Source organism: Salmo trutta, chromosome 8 (assembly GCF_901001165.1).
Source record: "Salmo trutta chromosome 8, fSalTru1.1, whole genome shotgun sequence".
NCBI classification, from domain to species: Eukaryota; Metazoa; Chordata; class Actinopteri; order Salmoniformes; family Salmonidae; genus Salmo; species Salmo trutta.
In genome coordinates, this window is record NC_042964.1 from 16,951,083 (window position 1) to 16,970,806 (window position 19,724).

Here is a 19,724-nt window from a genome sequence, read left to right on the forward strand (position 1 = left end):
TAACACTGGACTTGTTCACTAAGCTGATTCCCCAAAGTCAAGGATTTATCTGTACCAAGAACATGAAATGATATGTATAAATATAAATTACAGACGATGGAGATGGAAAACATGTCCTAAGACGGGGAATGAGAGGAGATGAGGAGAGGAATCCACTTTAGACTATTGAGATGCACCCTTAACCATGTGACCCAATTATCAGATGAATTACCTGCACATTAACTCCAGAAAGCTTGCAATTGGTCAAGCATTGCACCACTCCTATATACAAGTGCCAGCGAGAGAAGGTGCCACTCATCAACTGCTGTTTTGTCCAGGATAGTGCAAGCACATGGTTTATGTTAGCGTGGGTTAGTTAGCAGGTGTAGTTGACTAGCTGTTCCTGGCTAGGGTTAGACACTTCTACTGCTCAATGGCTTTTGTGTTTTGGTTCGGGTAAGTTTGGTGATGGGCATAAATGTCTTTGTAAGTGTTTTGACACTGGCACACTATGTTGACCTGTGCTTATGTTTTACTTACAGAGTATTTGTACTCCTGTGTATATGGCCTAGTGTAAGATGTTCTGACCTTCCAAGAGGTAAGAAACTTAAATTGGGTCAGATTATCCTTTTATACAAGCTATAGAACACTGGTATGAATTGTTGGTCAGAATCATATAGCTTCCACCCTTCAGATTCTCACCTTGTGTGTCTATATAGGGGCCATTGAGACTGCATGTCGGGATCGATACCTGTTGGTAACAACACAACTCTCATTCGCTGGGAACGAACCTCGCTTTGAAGCGGTTGGTAAGTAGCCTTTTAACCTTATCTGATGCCAAATGGGCCTGAAATCAGGTTTGGTCAGCTCATGAACTTGGCATCTCAACATGTCTTGGCCAGTGTTTGGTAGCTGGTGCTGACAGAAGTCTCTCCCTGCAGTATATTTCAGTCTTTCACTGTGCTGTTGGACCACTTAGGAAGAAATATTTTTTCAACTTAATGACTTGAACATATTCAAATCCTTTTCTCCATCTAGATGCTGATGGTGTTCACCCCATCACTAAGCAGTATGGGTCAGAGTGTGGCTACATGTTCAGTATCCTCCGTCTGTCTGGCCATGCTGAGCTCAGAGCTTCCTACTTCTCCTGCCACACTGACAACCAGGTTCTAATCACCACATGTTTTGTCTTTTCAAAGCTCGAAGGATTTTTAACACTTTTTGCATATCTTACATTTAAGGTCTTGTCTTTTTGTATTTTAGGATGATGAGGTGTTCACTTTTAGCTTTAACTTGATCACAATTGATGCGAAGGGAGTGGAAACCACCTACACTGTGAATGCAAACTGCTCTCTCCCTCTACCCTGGTCCCCCAGAGAAGTCAGCTGTGAAGAGAACTATATGGAGGTACTAATACATGGCTCTAGACTGTGCATCCAGGGTTATATTTGTGCCGATGCTGGCCTAGACTATCCTTAACCTTTTTATAGGAGTATGGTCTGCTATGTTCCCCTGTAGGTGTCAGTGAGGGGTGATGTGTCTGGTCTACCTGGTACTGAAGCAGATAACTGGACTGCTGCCCTTGCTACAGTAAGCTAAAGGCTATTTGGCAAATTCTCAATTAGATGAGCTCCACCATGCATGCCCTGTCTCTTGTTCCCCCATCAGGCCCACAGCTCTGCCACGTCTACCTGGCAGGTGACGTTCCAGCAGGAGGGGCAGCAGCTGACTCCCATGTCCCTCTCAGAGGCTCGGGAGCTGGGCTATGTATTCTACCTCACCCAGGGGAGGCTGGTGTTCCGTTCACCCTACACGCCAGGTTCTGTCATGGGATCTGTCACCATGGTGAGGATTTAAATGGCTGCAGTTATCTTGGGTATATCTAAATTGTGGTGAGGCTTTCCCATCTCAAATTACATGAAATGCCTTGATGTGTGGGGTCATGCTTTCCTGTAGGATCTCTTATATTTTAACTTGTTTAGGCTGGAATACTATACTTATTTACATAGATTTTCAGTTATCTTCATACTGTATTGTTAGAAGGTACAAAATCATTATCTAATTCCAGGTGAATGGTATGTTGGTTGAGATGGTCTATCCAATACTGGTCTCCAGGCAGAGATGGGTGGTCATCATGGTGGACTTGGTGGTTGCTTGCAGCACTGGTAAGTTTGTGACATATCAGCCCTTACCATTCAAGGTTCAGAGGACTGGATGGGCTAAAGCAATAGTGATGGTTCAATCTAGTGACTATTTTCACCTATAAAGTAATGCCAGATCACTGCACTGATTGATCCCTAAACCAGGAAGTGTGCATCAGTCTTAACGCATCTATGTATAACCTCTTTCCAGATGAAGGAATGTATGATGGGGCTGGGCTGGTCTGGCAGACCCCCACTCTGCTGTCCCCGCTGGTCTCTGGCCTCTTTGGGTTGGAGAGCAGCAATATCTCAATGGGGGTGGATGGGCAGCTCCTGGATGAGCCCATCACAGCAGAGCGAGGCTACAGCCTGGACATCAGTGACACCACCGTCCAGATCAGCATCCCCTTCAACGCTGCCGGAGGATACAGAAAAGTCAGTAGCATACTAGGCCCACATCTGACCATTAACATGCAGAAGTTTACCTTGTATTCTGATGCCGAGAAGCTTCAATCACTCATGTCCTCTGTACACCTTGAATATTCTACGTTGTACCATATAACCTAATGGCAGATGCTTCATAACGGTTTCATCTCTTCCAGAGCTTTGTGATGAACAACATGTACCATGAGTTCTATGTGGTCCGTCTCTACTATGAACAAACCTTCATGGATGACGGTGTGGAGACCAGACTCCGCCTCCACAGGCCCATGAACACATCACTTCTGATCCAGCACCTCTCCATCATTAACCGTAAGGAGTTCTACTAGCCAATCCGAAGTGGCTCTTCAGCTCCATGGTCATGGTTGCTAATGACCCTGTCCTTCTCCCACCACAGAAACAGTCCTTGAGGATCGTGTGTTTACTGTGTACCTGGGGAACCTCTCCTACGATGTTGACCTGGTGGCTGTGAAGCTCAATGGCCACAACTTCACCATACTAGAGGCGAATAAAAGTGGCCTCGTCATAACCATGGTCCCCCAGCCCAATAGTACCCTACATGCCTACATTCTCAGGGTGCCATTTGATGCCGTTATTCACAAGCTGGTAAAGATGCAATGATATTAGCTAATGTGGTCTCTTGGCGTTTCCTTAACATTGGAGAAGAGGGGTTCCTCGCCTCAATATTCTCCAACTGTTTTAAGAGGTGAATTGAAGCCTTTTGTACTATTTCTTGAGTGTTGTGTTCCTGTCCATAGTACCCTACAGAGGGGCTTCTCGAGTACTCGTTAGACATCAACTACACTTTGGTCATCCTGCCTCAGGAGGAGCCCTACTTCTACCTGGCCTCAGTCGTGGCTCAGTTCAATGATGTCTGTAAGTTGACTTCAACTATAAGAGACCTGCGCTGCACAATGGTATTCCTAGTCTTCTGGTTCAGACGACGCAGCCCAGCAACCAACCGCTATACACCTCCCCATGTTTACCCCAACGTCATTTTGGCACTTTTCACTAAACTATTTGGCCTGCCTTTTCTTCAGTTCCTCCGGTCTTCAAAGGTGTCTGCAACGAGAAAAGCATCAGTTTCCAGATGGACCATAAGCCATTTGACTACCTGTGGGAGGTGGGTGTTGGCCCTTACCGTCTGACCCCAAATCTGGCAGCCAAGCGAGGCTATGTCATGCGCAATGACAGCAAGCGTCTGACCCTGGAAGTGCCCCTCTTCTCTGTTGGCTTCACTTATAAGGTGAGATGCTCATTGGTCAAGCACTTAAACTAACTTGTTGGGTAAAGTAGGAGTTATATGGACCTAAAATGTACCTGTCTATTTTTATTTCAGGACATCAATTTGAGGCAGTTCCGTGGCACATTTGAAATTCTCTCAAGACTTCCCAAGACCTTGGCGGTCAAGAGTTCCTTGGCCAAAGCTTGTCTCTTCCAGACTACTGAGGTCATAGGTAAATACTTGGGTGTCACATAATGACCTGCAGCTTTGATTGCTTTTGCCTGGGGACGCTTTTATAGGATTGATCAGCACTAACAGGCCTTCCTCTCTCCAGTGTGTTCCACTGAAGGTGTGATGACAGTGGTGTCTATGACTTTGGCCATCCCTGGATCTGAACCCAGCAGAACCTCCCTCCTGGACTCCACCTGCATGCCCCAAGCGATGGATGACACTAGGGTTCTCTTTAGCTTTAGACTTGACACCTGTGGAACCAGGGTCCAGGTATAGCACTGTCCAACCTATAGAATTAGAATCATAAATGCAATCAGGTGACTGGCTCTGCCAGTGATGGGTATTTAAAATTAAAGTTCTAGTGGTCATCCATCTTAACCCATAACTAAAATCTTGCTAAATTGGTCAGCTGCGGGTTTTAGTTCTGGCTCATAAGTGTTAGAAATTGGGATTTTTGGTTTGAAGCCTCCACTCTTGCCAAAGGACTCAGCTGAATCCCCCCCTAATTTACCTTTTTTTTTATTTTATTTTTTTACTTGTTTAAGCACTCACCTTGCCCCATATCCTAATCTGAACACCAGAATAACCGCATCAAGTTATCCTGTAGCTGTAGAATTGGTCCAAGTGGTTAGTGTGCCTTTAACTCGGTGTACCCCAACTTTATTCTAGGGCCCTTGGTACTTAGGTTAAAAAATAAAATACGTGCTACACAGCTGATTCAAAGCTTGCTGAGTTGGTATTTGAATCTGTAATGCCAGGGAAAATTGTGCCCCAGGACAGAGTTTGGGGAAACTCTGCTTTAACTCAAGAACTTTCAGCATACAGGCTGACTATTTAAATTAATATTCAGATTTATACTGTCTTGATTTCTCATGAGGCTTGACAAGGAAACAACCGTAAGCTTTAAGACATGGCTTTCAACAGGTTAATGGTTGAATTATTAAATTGGGGTTTGTTTTGACTTCTTGTGCAGTTTGATTACCAGCACCTTACCTACGAAAATGAGATTACCATTGAGCACACGAGCCAATCTGTGGAAGCACCAGTCTCAACCAGGTATACTGCCTTTGTACATGACTTCACTAACAATTTACTGTCTCATTTATTGAAACAAATGTACAATACACATCAGTCATTACCTCTCACTACAGGCACTTGTGGCTTTAATGTACAATTGTTCTCTCGTTAGGGTGACAGTGCGGTGTGTCTATCCACTGAGTGGTTTATACAAGCTGTTTGCGTATCGGCGGTTTGAAGCAGACTCACCAGGATTTGGCACCATCTTGACTAGAGTTCCTGTAAAGTAAGTGTTCAATACGCCTGACTCTGTCCACAAATTATTTCAGCCCACCATTATACCTTCACCCTCCAAAACAGGAGTGACCCCTGGGAGAAATGCCTGCCAGCCATCCTAAACTGGCAAATGAACTATTAGGCCCACACCAGTCACACAACACAATTTTATGACTGACTAGTATGCTGTTACACTTCAAACTGACCCAACCTTTTTTTCCTCTCTCTGTAGGAACTAATGAATTGGAGTGAATGCTGTTAAGAGTATTGAGTGTAAATGTCTTAATAAATATAATTTTGCAAATCTCTGTAGCTTGTCCTGATGGGGATGGGATGTGGCTTCAGTTTGGGGATTATATCCAAGTGAATACTAATTGGTTAACACTTTAAAGTCAACCCAGGGAGCAAGCTATTTGGCCCTTTAAGTGCCAGTGGAAATGGGGTTGAAGTGGACTGGTAAAATGTGTTGTGTTTGAATGAACTGGAAGACTACTACTTATGTAAAGTGTCTCAAAGATCCTACATTACAGAAATGGTAATGAAATGAATTGATCACTGCCCCTGTAAAAACATGTTGCTTTAAGAGGCAATTAAACAGGTGTGCACCCCACCATTCAACTTCTAACAGGACTCTTATGGTACCAACCTAAACTGGGGTAGATGTAAATCTGACGAGGGGCACTGCAAGTTATAACTAGGCTATTCTTTTATCTCTAGTCCTGACAGTGCTGTTTCTTTAGGGTGTTTGTGGGTTACAGTAGCCTGTGCATTCAGGTTAAATAACAGGTTGTCATTCATTTTCAACTTGTGGACATTTTGCTCATTACATTGGTGTGCAAGTAAACAAATTGCACTAGTGGACAATGGTGGCTGGCAATGTGGATTAGCCTAGCAGTGAAAAGGGACAATGCTTCAAGGTGGCCTGAGTGGAGGATCACAGGAATGCTTGTGGATGGACATCGGATCTGGCGGAAGCAAGGGCATCAGGGCTCAAGTCTGCTAGGTGGATTCCAGTGGGCGGACTGACGGTGACGTTGATACTGTCTGATTCTTGGCGTGACTACGAACGTATCCAAAATAAACCATGGATTACAGACAATATCAGTGCTGGGCTAAAGGCTAATCTACCTCTTACAAGGAACAGGACATGGATGCAAACGAGCCCGCTAAAGGGGCCTCCTGTGTGGTGGTCATCTAAGGTGCTACTACAGACCTGGGTTTGATCGTGATTGGGAGTCCCATAGGGTTGCACACAATTGGCCCAGCATCGCCCGGGGGAGGGTTTGGCCGGGCGGGCTTGACTTGGCTCATAGCACTCTAGTGACTCGTGGCAGGCTGGGCGCCTGCAGGCTGACCCCGGTCATCAGGTGAACGGTGTTGGACCTAACGTGTGCCAGGAAAACATCCATTACACCACTTGTCAACACAGGATGGGGCCATTGACTCATGCTACTTAAGCCAAATCGGGACTCTGCTGTCATGATGGAACTTAGATTTGTCAGACCAGGCAATGTTTTTCTGCTCCTCAATTGTACAGTGTTGGTGATTGCATGCCCACTGGAGCCAGTTCTTCTCGATTTTAGCTGATGAGTGGAACCCGGTGTGGTCGTCTGCAATAGCCCATCGTTGACACGCACCGATGAGTTGTGCATTCCGAGATGCCATTTTGCACACCACTTTTGTACTGCACCGTTATTTGCCAGTTTGTGGCCTGCATATTAGCTTGCACAATTTTTTTCAATTATTTATGTTGTAATATTCAAAAAAATGATATCTACTTGCAGTGAAGCTGCTCAACATCATCACATTAGCCGTCTTCCAGAGTGACCCACAGAAGCAACCAGGGTCAACGCCCTAATCAAGGGCACGTTGACAGATCTCCCACAAGGCCAAGAAACGGGTTGCTGGTTCGGGTCCCCATCAGCTACCGGCCCAAGCTCCCAACTGCAAGGTCACCAGCCCCGAAGATCCACCCCCTCCCATAGACTACCCGAGAGCTGCCCCTCAACCAAGACACCCCCCCCCCCCCCCTGAATTTTTTTAAATGATTCCATTCCCCACCCTTTTGCCTACAGGACTGCAGCTGAATAAAACATTTTGGGGTGTTGCACCATTCTCGGTAAACCCTAGACACTGTCGTGTTTGATTCATTACAGAAAGCCTTGAAGATTACTTTGGAGAGGGAGATTGTGTGGGCTGGAGCTTCAGTGGGGGCGTGTCGATAACGACATTTTTCTATTGCACTACAGACAGCATGCAGCACACGCTCTGGCCACATGGTCTGCTGGGGGTGTGGCCAGCCAGGCCATCTGCGCAGGGATTACCCCATGTCCCACAGAGCTCAGGGAAATTGCTTGGGGTCCGCATAGATGGGGCGGCGCCGACCCCTGGCTCTTTCCAAAACCCCACCATCGCCAGGCTCCACCTCCCCAGAAGTAGACGACTGCATGAGGATCCTGGAGCCTGTTGTTGTGGTGGGCCGGACCTGTGTTGGGGACTTTTGTCACTTCGCTGTCACTGTGGAGGGGGTGCCCTGCCCTGGTGGACACTGAGTCCACAGTAACCCCGGTGAGGCCGGACATTGTACCAGGTTGGACTCGGTTCAAGCCCACAACTGTGCACCTCCGCACAGCCCCCCCTCCCCCATCTGTGTGTTACTTTCCCCAGCTACCTCCGTGAAACGTCCCTCCGTGAGCCTGTGCCACCCCAGATGGGAGAGGAGAGGACACTGTCCGCAGTGAGAGAGAGATGGGAGAGGAACTGTGATGGACTTGACCCCGAGCAGCAGGAACAGCTGTTGCTGTTGGAATTCAGAGACAGCTTTGCTCTGAGTGAAGAGGTGGGTCAGATTCTGGTGCAGCACGAGGGGAAGCTCGGCACGTCAAGACGCATCCCAGCCATATCCCACTGGCACACCAGGAGGCAGCAGACAAGGCCATTGGAGATGCAGTGGGCAGACTTCATTGAGCCCTCAGGCAGCCCCTGGGCGGCACCAATAGTCATGATTCCTAAGAAGCGGGATAAGCTGAGGTTTTGTGCAGACTACAGGCGGCTGAATGCGGTAACCAGGAAGGAGTCATACCCTATATTATGTATCGATGAGTCACTGAACCTGGTTAGGATGTCCTCCTAGCTCTCCTCACTAGACCTCTGCAGTGGTTACTGGCAGGTTCCTCTCTCCCCAGAGCCAAGACTGCTTTTGCCCACCAACAGAGCGTGGCAGAGATGTTGTTGCCTACCCTCACCACCTGGGGCTGGCCCATCAGTCTATGAATGGTAGTCTATGAACAGCATTCTCACAGTTATTTCTCCTGTTGTCCAGGTTGGAGAGGGCATTGTGAAGTGCATTTGAGATTGCGTAATCTGTGGAACTGTTGGGGCAATATGAAAATTGGAGTGGGTTCTGGGTGTCTAGGATGATGGTGTTGTGTGTCATGACCAGCCTTTTCAAAGAACTACGGTTGTTAGTGTTTTAAGATATAAACTGAACATTTTGATAGCTTCTTTAGTTTAAATTGAAAGACGAATGCATTCAAAATAATAGCGAGGCGAATTCGATAAAGTACGTTGTCTGTTGTCTGTCTAAATGGCCTGCTGCGAGGACATATAGAGAATGGGAGTTGTATTTAAATAACTGAATCAAGGAAGAGACAGTTACCTAAATCTAATGGATTATAATGAGCGGATAGGTGATTGCGATAGAGTAGTACCCACCGACATGTGTTTTTTAGTTGAAAGGAGTTGAATGAAGTATTTTATAAATTTGGCGATTTACGTGGTACTTTTAACGAAGTTATAGAGGTAGAAACAGGGTTCGCGGATATAAATTTATGGATGGAGTGGATCCAATATACAGCAAGGTCTATGGCTAAGGAAGAAGGTTATGCCTGTGGAACAGCCAAACCCCAATTAACGACTACACCATTCCCACTTGAGGGAACTACTTCACCTAGAGGGGTAGCGTGTATGGTAAAGCTTTTCCTGAAAGCAGGAAAGCCTGACAATGATAGGGATACAGATAATGTAGATCAGTACACAGCTATGTGCCTATAAGATCTAGGCTTCCCCCCTTCGTAGTGGCAGGAGGAGACTATTACTGTTTGGCCGGTACAATAATCATGGGAGAGACGTGGGGGAGGTGGCAAGATGTAACAGGACTGAAAATGTTACTACTGATGAGACTGAGGGATCTGACAGGATGGTTGAGATCCGAGGACTTCAGTAAGATTGAGAAGCCAAGAGCTGATGTCTGGTGGTTGTGTGGGGGAGTGAAACTGTGGCCAAATTAACCTGTGAATTGGACAGGTATTGGTGCATTAGTACAGTTAGGCATGCCTTTCACCCTTATTCAACACAAAGACCTAGAGCAAGGTAGAAGAGAGATTGGAGTGCTCCGTCAGGGTCCTTCGACGATAGAGTATTCATTGATATTATTGGGGTTCCACGAGGGGTGCCAGATGAATTTAAAGCAAGAAACCAAATATTAGCAGGGTTAGAATCAAGCGTTTTCTGGTGGTCCACCTTAAATAAGAATGTGGATTGGATAAATGATATCTATTATAATCAACAGCGCTTCATCAACTATACTAGACATGCGATAAAAGGATTAGCAGAACAGATGGAGGCCACTAGTTTGATGGCTTGGCAGAATAGAATAGCATTGGATATGTTACTGGCTGAGAAGGGGTGTGTGTGTGTGTGTGTGTGTGTGTGATATTCGGGTCAATGTGCTGTACTTTCATCCCAAATAACAAAGCTCCAGATGGATCAGTGACCAAGGCCCTGGCTGGTTTAACCACATTGGCAAATAAGTTAGCAGAGAACTCTGGGGTGGAGACTTCCCTGACAGGGTGGTTCGATAGTATGTTTGGGAAATGGAGAAATGTTGGAATCACTGTGTTATGGGCTGTTTTCACCTGTATGAGTGTTATTGGTGAATGGTTGTTTTTTGATTCCCTGTGTGAGTGGTTTGATTAATAGGACTTTGGAGAGATCAATGACGCAACAGACGGTGAGATACGGACCGATCCCAAGGTCAGACCAGTAGGAAGACAAATGCATGCAGCCGACCCTGGTGGAGGATTCATTCAATTACGAGGAGCCAATGTTTGATGAGACTATCTTCGATGTTTAGATTGATTGTTCCTTTCATGACAATTATGATAAAAATCCTAACCGGAAGAGTTAGAGTTGGATGTAGGCCTGGGACAATCATTGATGTGTATCGAATGTAAATACATGTATTAGTTTTGTTTAGTCTTATGTAACATTTGTTTCCATATAGAGTTCGATGTATCAGAGTGTATTATTTAGTCATTAGGGGTGGATTGTAAAGGGATTTATGTTTGAATGTAATGATTAAATAATTCTTCCCTGAGACTTAACTATTAGGGATATGGTCTATATAGCATGTAGAATGAGTAACTAAAGGGTTAAGCCTAACGAGGTTGGACTAGGATAAGAGAAGAATGTGTCTGTGTGTTTAGTAAACACTAAGGACTGTTAAACTGTGGTTGACCTGCCCTAGCTTGAACTCTGAGGGTTTAAGATATGAGAGGGAGTCCCCCTCAAGGTTTCCCTAATCTCAGAGGAATGAAACTGTCGGCTGGGTAATGATCTACAGTGTTAAGAGATCTGGGCCTTAATGTTTGTGTGTATGTGTGTGCGTAAATACGGAGCCTGGTATATAATGATGTCTCTGTACCATGGACTTCAGAGCGCCCTCGTGAATAAACACTTCTGATTCTTGTAAGCTGGGCCTCCGTCTGTGTTATTCAACAAGAATCTTACACATTCTGGGTGGCAGACTGAGTATTTTAATTGAAGTTAACATTGAGAACATAATTCTCATAACATGTGGCAAACACCTTGATGCTATTGGATGAATCCCAGAACATATTCCAGTCTGTACTAGAAAAACAGTCTTGTAGCCTTGTGTTTGCTTCAACGGACCACTTCTGTATTGAGCTTTGCTCTGAGTGAAGTGGTACTTCCTGGTACTGGTACTTCCTGTTTTTGAGATTTTGTTTGTTAACAGGAAGCAGGTAGATAGTCATGGTCTGATTTGCCAAAGGGAGGGTGAGGGAGGGCCTCATCCACACTCTCCCTACAGGTAACACACATGCATGCACGCACACACACTATTTACACACTAACATTCAAATGTTCAGTTCTCTTAACAATTGTGTTTTGTTTCAGGCTGACCATTCAGTGTCCCTACCCTGCCAATGACACCGTCACTGTCTCTATTGAGCACCCTGTCAACTCAACCTTTGCCCTCTAACCTCTGCTGCCTATTTAATACACTAGTCTCCAACAGAGGTCAGGGCAGTGGGCAGTATGTGGGTGTGGCGATAGTTGGGATGGGAGCTTTGATTTCTGCTACAGGGAAGATGCTCTGTTGAATGCCCAATAAAATATGTTTGCAAATTTGTGAAGTTGGTTAAAATCCCAACTGAATGTATTTCATAAAATGAGCCCATTGCCAAGTGAAAATATAACTTGGGTCACTAAACTTACCAAAAAGGTTGCGTTTACACAGGCAGCCCAAATTGGATATTTTTTTGACAAATCAGATCAGCTTTGAAAAAGATCTGATGTGAAAATATCTGTGATCGGTCAAAAGACCAATTAGTGGAAAAAAGATCAGAATTGGGCTGCCTGTGTAAACGCAGCCATAGTGAAGGATTAATCTGTACCGTGAATATGAAATGACACGTATAAATATATCATAGACTATGTATACTGAACGAAAATATAAATGCAACAAAGATTTTACTGAGTTACAGGAAATCAGTCAATTAAAATAAATAAATTATGACCTAATCTATGGGTTTCACATGACTGGGAATACAGATATGGATCAGTTGGTCACAGATACCTTAAAAAAAAAGTAGGGGGGTGGATCAGAAAACCAGTCAGTATCTTGTGTGACCACCATTTGCCTCATGCAGCGCGATATTTCCTTCACATAGAGAAGATCAGGCTGTTGTCCCACCCCTCTTCAATGGCTGTGCGAAGCTGCTGGATATTGGCGGGAACTGGAACACAGAGCATCCCACACATGCTCAATGGGTGACATGTCTGGTGAGTATGCAGGCCATGGAAGAACTGGGACATTTTCAGCTTCAAGGAATTGTGCACAGATCCTTGCGACATGGGGCTGTGCATTATTATGTTGAAACAGGAGGTGACGGCGGTGGATAAATGGCACTACAACGGGCCTCAGGATCTCGTCACGGTATCTCTGTGCATTCAAATTGCCATCGATAAAATGCAATTGTGTTTGTTGTCTGTAGCTTATGCCGCCAATACCATAACCCCAACGCCACCATGGGCACTCAGATCACAACGTTAACATCAGCAAAACAATTGTCCACACGTCGTACACGTGGTCTGTGGTTGTGAGGCCGGATGGATGTGGCTTATGGTAGAGAAATGAACATTCAATTCTCTGGCAACAGCTCTGGTGGACATTCTTGCAGTCAGCATGCCAATTGCACTCCTTCAAAACATGAGATATCTGTGGCATTGTGTTTTGTGACACATTTTAGAGTGGCCTTTTATTGCCCCCAGCACAAGGTGCACCTGTGTAATAATCATACTGTTTAATCAGCTTCTTGATATGCCACAGCTGTCAAGTGGATGGATTATCTTGGCAAAGGAGAAATGCTCACTAACAGGGATGTAAACAAATTTGTGCACAAAGTTTGATAGAAATAAGCCTTTTGTGTGAATGGAAAATGTCTGGGATCTTTTATTTCTGCTCATGAAACATGGAACCAACACTTTACATGATCTGTTTATATTGTTGTTCAGTGGAGATGGAAAACACATCCTAAGAAAGGGGGAAGGAGAGGAGATGAGGAGAGGAATCCACTTCAGACTATTTAGCTGCGCCTGAGGCTCTGGCAAGCTGGCCAACCATGTGACCCAATTAGCTAATGAATTACCTCAATCACAGCACCATCCCCATATAAAAGTGCCAGAGAGAGAACATGCTATTCATCAACTGTTGTTTTGTCTAGGATACTGTCAGCACGTGGTAGTTGATGTTGTGTTAACTAGCAGGTGTAGTTTACTAGCTGTTCCTGGCTAGGGTTAGACACTTCTACGGAGCAATGGCTTTTGGGTTTTGGTTGGGGTAAGTTTGGTGGTGGCCTTAAATGTTTTGATTAAGTGTTTTGATGCTGGCACACTATGTTGACCTGTGCTTATGTTTTACTTACAGGGTATTTGTACTCCTGTCTATATGGCCTAGTGTAAGATGTTCTGACCTTCCAAAAGGTAAGAAACTTAAATTGGGTCAGATTAGCCTTTTATACAAGCTATAGAACACTGGTATGAATTGTTGGTCAGAATCATATAGCTTCCACCCTTCAGATTCTCACTTTGTGTCTATATAGGGGCCATTGAGACTGCATGTCGGGATCGATACCTGTTGGTAACAACCCAACTCTCATTCGCTGGGAACGAACCTCGCTTTGAAGCGGTTGGTAAGTAGCCTTTTAACCTTATCTGATGCCAAATGGGCCTAAAATCAGGTTTGGTCAGCTCATGAACTTGGCATCTCAACATGTCTTGGCCAGTGTTTAGTAGTTGGTGCTGACAGGAAGTCTCTCCCTGCAGTATATTTCAGTCTCTTGCTGTGCCTGTCTGACCACTTAAGAAGAAATAGATATTTATTTAGATTTCTACTTGAGCATATTCAAATTATTTGATTTGACCCAGTCCTTTACCCCCAACTAGATGCTGATGGTGTTCACCCCATCACTAAGCAGTATGGGTCAGAGTGTGGCTACATGTTCAGTATCCTCCCTCTGCCTGGCCATGCTGAGCTCAGAGCCTCCTACTTCTCCTGCCACACTGACAACCAGGTTCATATATTTTCTGTGCATTGTAGTCTTGTCAAAGCCACAATCCATGGGCTCACTGGATAAATCAACATTTCCATTTCAATTAAATGCCAATGAACCAATGTGGAGTAGACATTGCATTGATATCTGTGCCCATGGCAATGGCTTTTGAAAGATATTTTCTAGTTAAATTGCTACCAGGTATCTCAGTTGAAGGTCTTGCTTTTTGTGTCTTAGGACGATGAGCTGTTTACTTTACGCTTTAACTTGATCATAACTGCTGCGAGTGGAGTGGAAATGACCTACACTGTGAATGCAACCTGCTCCCTCCCTCTACCCTGGTCACCCAGAGAAGTCAGCTGTGAGGAGAACTATATGGAGGTACTGATGCATGGATCTAGAATGTGTATCCAGGGATCTTTGGGGTGGAGGTGGGCTTGTGTATTCTTATAGGAGAGTGATCTGTTATGTTACCCTGTAGGTGTCAATGAGGAGTGACGTGTCCTGTCTATATGGTACAACAACGGATGCCTGGACTGCTGCCCTTGCTACAGTAAGCTTAAGGCTATTTGGCAAATTCTCAATTAGATGAGCTCCATCAGTTTGTCCCCATACCACCATGCATGCCCTGTCTCTTGTTCCCCATCAGGCCCACAGCTCTGCCACGTCTACCTGGCAGGTGATGTTCCAGCAGGAGGGGCAGCAGCTGATTCCCATGTCCTTCTCAGAGGCTCGGGAGCTGGGCTACGTGTTCCACTTCACCCAGGGGAGGCTGGTGTTCCGCTCATCCTACACACCACGGTCTGTCATGGGGTCTGTCTCCACGGTGAGGATTTTAATGTCCAGTTCAATGGCTTCCTCATCTTGGGTGTGTCTTCAGGCTTGCTTAATTTGACATTAACTACCTAGACTGGCGGCTCTATTCCGAGAGGGTCTTATATTGCTCAACGTTTCAAAACTGGTTATGCAGGATGGGAAGGAAGCCACTTATTTGGACTACTGAAATGCCCCCTCTCGTACTGTTGGCAAGGACACTTCATCCATTCTTTAATTCCAGGTGAATGGCTCATTAGTGGAGGTGGTCCATCCCATACTGTTCTCCAGGCAGAGATGGGTGGTAATGATGGTGGACTGGATTGTTGCGTGCAGCACTAGTAAGTTCCAGGGAAATATCAGCCCCGACATAATCAAGGCTCAGACCTGAAGGGACTGGATAGTCTTAAGCAATAGTGATGGCTAAATTCAGCAAATACTACTTTCACCTATGAAGTTATTTCAGATCAGTGATGTTTTGATCACTCAGTTGGAGAGGAAGAGTTGCTCGTTGGGTCGTAACACTTGTTATCTCTATCCAGATAAAGGGATGTATGATGGGGTGCGGCTGGTCTGGCAGACCCCCACTCTACTGTCCCCGCTGGTCTCTGTCCTCTCTGGGTTGGAGAGCAGCAAGATCTCAATGGGGGTGGCTGGGCAGCTCCTGGATGAGCCCATCACAGCAGAGCGAGGCTACAGCCTGGACATCAGTGACACCACTATCCAGATCAGCATCCCCTTCAATGCTGCCGGAGGATACAGGAAAGTCAGTAGCATACTAGGCCCACATCTGACCACTAACATGCAGAAGTTGACCTTGTATTCTGATGCTGAGAAGCTGCAAATGGCTTAAGTCACTCATGTCCTCTGTACACCTTGAATATTCTACTTTGTTCCATATAACCTAATGGCAGATGCTTCATAATGGTTTCAACTCTTCCAGAGCTTTGTGATGGATAACATGTACCATGAGTTCTATGTGGTCCGTCTCTACTATGAACAAATCTTTCTTGATGACTGTGGTGTGGAGACCAGACTCCGCCTTCACAGGCCCATGAAGACCCCAGTTCTGATCCAGCACCTCTCCATCATGAACCGTAAGGAGTTCTACTAGCCAATCCGAAATGGCTCTTCAGCTCCATGATCATGACTGCTAATGACCCTGTTCTTCTCCCACCACAGAAACAGTCCTTGAGGATCGTGTGTTTACTGTGTATCTGGGGAACATCTCCTACGATGTTGACTTGGTGGCTGTGAAGCTCAATGGCCACAACTTCACCGTACTAGAGGCGAATAAAAGTGGCCTCGTCATAACCATGGTCCCCCAGCCCAATAGTACCTTACATGCCTACATTCTCAGGGTGCCATTTGAGGATGCTGTTGTTCACAAGCTGGTAAAAAACAATTTATATTTACTCTTTAATGAACTACTGTGGTTTCTAAGCATTTCCTCATGACTTCTCATTGGAGGAGATCCAAGGTTCCTCTCCTCAAACTTTGTCCAATGGCTATTGGGGACCTGAGGTTCACTCCTAGTATGGTGATGTAAGATTTTGTTTCTCAATGAGTGTTCATATCCATAGTACTCTACAGAGGGGCTTCTTCAGTTCTCATTGGACATCAACTACACTATGGTCATCCTGCCTCAAGAGGAGCCCTACTACTACCTGGCCTCAGTTGTGGCTCAGTTCAATGACATCTGTAAGTTTTATTGGACTTTATTAAGAGACCTGGGCTGGCAGTGTTATTTCTCACGATGGTCTTCCTAGCCTTCTGGTTCTGACCACTGCCTAATGTGGATTCAGCCCAGCGACCTACCACTGTTTACCCCTGATGTCATCTTGGCACTTTTGGGCCGTTCTTCTCTTCACCAGTTCCTCCGGTCTTCAATGGTGTCTGCAATGAGAAAAGCATCAGTTTCCAGATGGACCATAAGCCATTTGACTACCTGTGGGAGGTGGGTGTTGGCCCTTACCTTCTGACCCCAAATCTGGCAGCCAAGCGGGGCTACATCATGCAGAATGACAGCAAGAGTCTGACCCTGGAAGTGCCCCTCTTCTCTGTTGGCTACACTTACAAGGTGAGATGCTCATTGGTCAAGTGCTTAAACTGACTTGTCGTTGGGTAAAGTAGGCGTTTATATTGATTTAAAATTGACTTTCTCCAGGACATCAATTTGAAGCAGTTCTATGGCTCTTTTGAAATTCACTCAAGACTTCCCAAGACCTTGCAGGTGAAGAGTTCCTTGGCCAAAGCGTGTCTCTTCAAGACTACTGAGGTCATAGGTAACTACTAGTGCCTCAACTTTGCCTGCAGCTTAATTTATTGCCTAACTGTTTATGGTGTCACTTTGTTCTAGCCCAGCTCTAACAACTTTCTCTAGTGTGTTCCACTGAAGGGGTGCTGACAGTGGTTACTGATGTGACTCTGGCCATCCCTGGAGCTGAACCCAACAGAACCTTCCTCCTGGACTCCACCTGCAGGCCTCAAGAGACGGATGACACCAAGGTTCTCTTTAGCTTTGGACTCCACACCTGTGGTACCAGGGTCCAGGTATAACTGTCTAACCCATAACATTTTAATCATTAAAAGGATCAAGTGACTGGCCCTACCAGTGACTACTTCAAATAAAAGTTCCAGTCAGCGTCTAATCTGGTAACCCAGAACTAAACTTTGTTTATTTGGTCAGCTGCTTAACTTAGTTCTGGGTACATACGTCTTAGAAATTGCCACTTCTAGTGTGACGTCTCAGCTAAAGTCCCCCTAATTTCACATGTTTACCATCCCAATCCTTCAAGCACTGCCTTCGCCCCAATCCTGATGCGGCCAAACAATCTGCAAGAAACAAAAACCGGATCTACTGCTGTTATCAATGCATTCCATCCCGTCATTGGTTCATGCGCAGAATCGGTCCATGAGATTAGCAAGCCTCCATCTCAATCCGTCAGCATAAAGGCTGAATTTTTAAATATTCAGACTTTGACCGATAGGTGTCTATTTCTCATGAGGCCTGACAAGGGAACAACCATTAGTTTTTAGACATGGCTTGCAACAGTTTAATGATTGTCATTGAATTACATTCAGGCTTGTGACGTCCTCTTGTCTTCCAGGTTGACCATCAGCACGTCACCTACGAAAATGAGATCAACGTTGAGCACACGATCCAATCTCTGAAAGAACCAGTCAAAACCAGGCATACTGCCTCTGTGTACGTGACTTCACTAATCTACTGCCTCATTGGTTTAAATAAATATTCACCTTAGTTATTAACTCTCACTACAGGCACTTGTGGCTTTAATGTTCAGTTCTCTTTTTAGGGTGACAGTGCGGTGTGTCTATCCACTGAGTGACCTATACAAGCTGTTTGCGTATTGGCGGTTTGAGGCAGACTCTCCGGGAGTTGGCACCATCTTGACTAGGGTTCCTGTAAAAAGTAAGTGCTCTGTTGTCGTGCAGCTAAAGAGGGTGGTAAAACTGCTACAGCTTTTTACACCTAACTCTCTGTCCAATCAAAGCATTTCAGCCCACCTTTCCACCCACTACCTTAACCACCACCAGAAGACCATTGACGTCCACAACTACTTCCGACACAGGCCTGAGTCCTGGGAGGGAAATGTCTGGCATCCACCCTAGGGCTAAATATGTCAAAGTCTTCAACCGGTAAATTAACCACTTAGGCCCAGACCCCAGTCACCTTCCATACAATGGTATGAGATGGAGAAGTCTGTTCTACATGTCATATTTCTAGATGAGGCCTAACTTTATTTTATTCTCTCCACAGGAACTAATGAAACCACTGACTGAATTGGGAGGGATTGTGGTGTTATTTTTGAATAAAATTAGTCTGGTATTTAATAAATATTTTCTTACAATCATTACCTTGTCCTGATTGGTATGGGATGTGGCTCCATCCAGGTTCAGGTATTGTATCACAAGTGAGGACTTTATTTGGATACATTAAGTTGGCTAGGTAAATGCTGTGTGTGCGCGACATGTTTCAATAACTCATCTTAGTCACTTTCTATGCATGTTGGCCTTTCAGGGGTGATCAGCAGTTCCAACCATGGCCACCCTGCCACTTTTAGTCAACTGCTACAGGATGGGGCTTGACTAATTTAAGCACTCGGATTCATAGACTGCATTTTGGCAGCAAGGTGTGACCGTGAGATCAAAATAATTAACCATGTTGAGGCTAGTGTTACTAGAAATTCAGTAAAGAAAGCTCAAGGCATTAAGTTATATTCTAAAAATGAATGGCTCAACTACAGATTCCCCCTTAATCATTCTATAACGTATAAAGCCTCTGTAGACATGGTATTTTTTTTCTAGTAATTCACTTGAAATGGCCTGCATAGCTGAGCACATTTTCTATAGAGAACAATGACAGGCTCTTGTTTGAATGTCTTCTGTGAATTCAAAGGGTGTTGCTAGAATGTGTCGAAGTTCACTTGTCATGAGTGTTTAACCAATTGGCTATGCCTAGAATTATGGCTCATACACTGTCAAGTTATATACATTGTACCTGGATGCTATAAGGCTGTTAATAACCGGCACCCCAATTCTGGCCTTACACAATGCATTAGCCTGTGTCAAGTTGCATGTGACTGAAATGCTAAATTGTAACTGGTCCCATCAGATGGTGGCATAGGTCTAGATTGCACTACAACAGGTGGCACAAGTCATATCCTGGTAGAAGCGCATCAGCCAATTTAAAATCTTTGACGTTGGTGGTGTTCCAGCTTGTTC

General features: G+C 45.1%; 1 protein-coding gene across 2 annotated transcripts; it reads left to right on the top strand.

Annotated features, from left to right (window-relative positions):
- Positions 1 to 347: 347 nt before the first annotated feature.
- LOC115198301 (uncharacterized) lies at positions 348 to 18,853 on the top strand. 2 transcript variants are annotated; one of them, XM_029760178.1, is made up of 19 exons: positions 385 to 435; positions 13,541 to 13,596; positions 13,716 to 13,805; positions 14,059 to 14,186; positions 14,403 to 14,546; positions 14,647 to 14,718; positions 14,815 to 14,991; positions 15,223 to 15,319; positions 15,521 to 15,744; positions 15,922 to 16,075; positions 16,161 to 16,372; positions 16,562 to 16,679; positions 16,853 to 17,058; positions 17,146 to 17,263; positions 17,362 to 17,531; positions 18,089 to 18,186; positions 18,296 to 18,411; positions 18,494 to 18,638; positions 18,760 to 18,853. In XM_029760178.1, the coding sequence occupies exons 1-19, from the start codon at positions 413 to 415 to the stop codon at positions 18,764 to 18,766; spliced, it is 2,355 nt and encodes a 784-aa protein (XP_029616038.1). In that variant the 5' UTR covers positions 385 to 412; the 3' UTR covers positions 18,767 to 18,853. The 2 variants fall into 2 exon arrangements, with proteins under 2 accessions (XP_029616039.1, XP_029616038.1); XM_029760179.1 differs by lacking the exons at positions 13,541 to 13,596; positions 13,716 to 13,805; positions 14,059 to 14,186; ... (13 more) ...; positions 18,494 to 18,638; positions 18,760 to 18,853 and adding exons at positions 522 to 577; positions 699 to 788; positions 1,018 to 1,145; ... (12 more) ...; positions 5,207 to 5,320; positions 5,543 to 5,616 and having other exon boundaries at positions 348 to 435.
- The last annotated feature ends 871 nt before the right edge of the window (positions 18,854 to 19,724 follow it).

Excerpts from the sequence above, each read along its gene's own strand:
- LOC115198301 (XM_029760178.1), top strand. The coding sequence starts at position 413 with ATGGCTTTTGTGTTTTGGTTCGG. Across the intron at positions 17,532-18,088 it reads CCTGTGGTACCAGGGTCCAG|GTTGACCATCAGCACGTCAC; the intron begins GTATAACTGTCT and ends CTTGTCTTCCAG. Across the intron at positions 18,187-18,295 it reads ACCAGGCATACTGCCTCTGT|GGTGACAGTGCGGTGTGTCT; the intron begins GTACGTGACTTC and ends TTCTCTTTTTAG.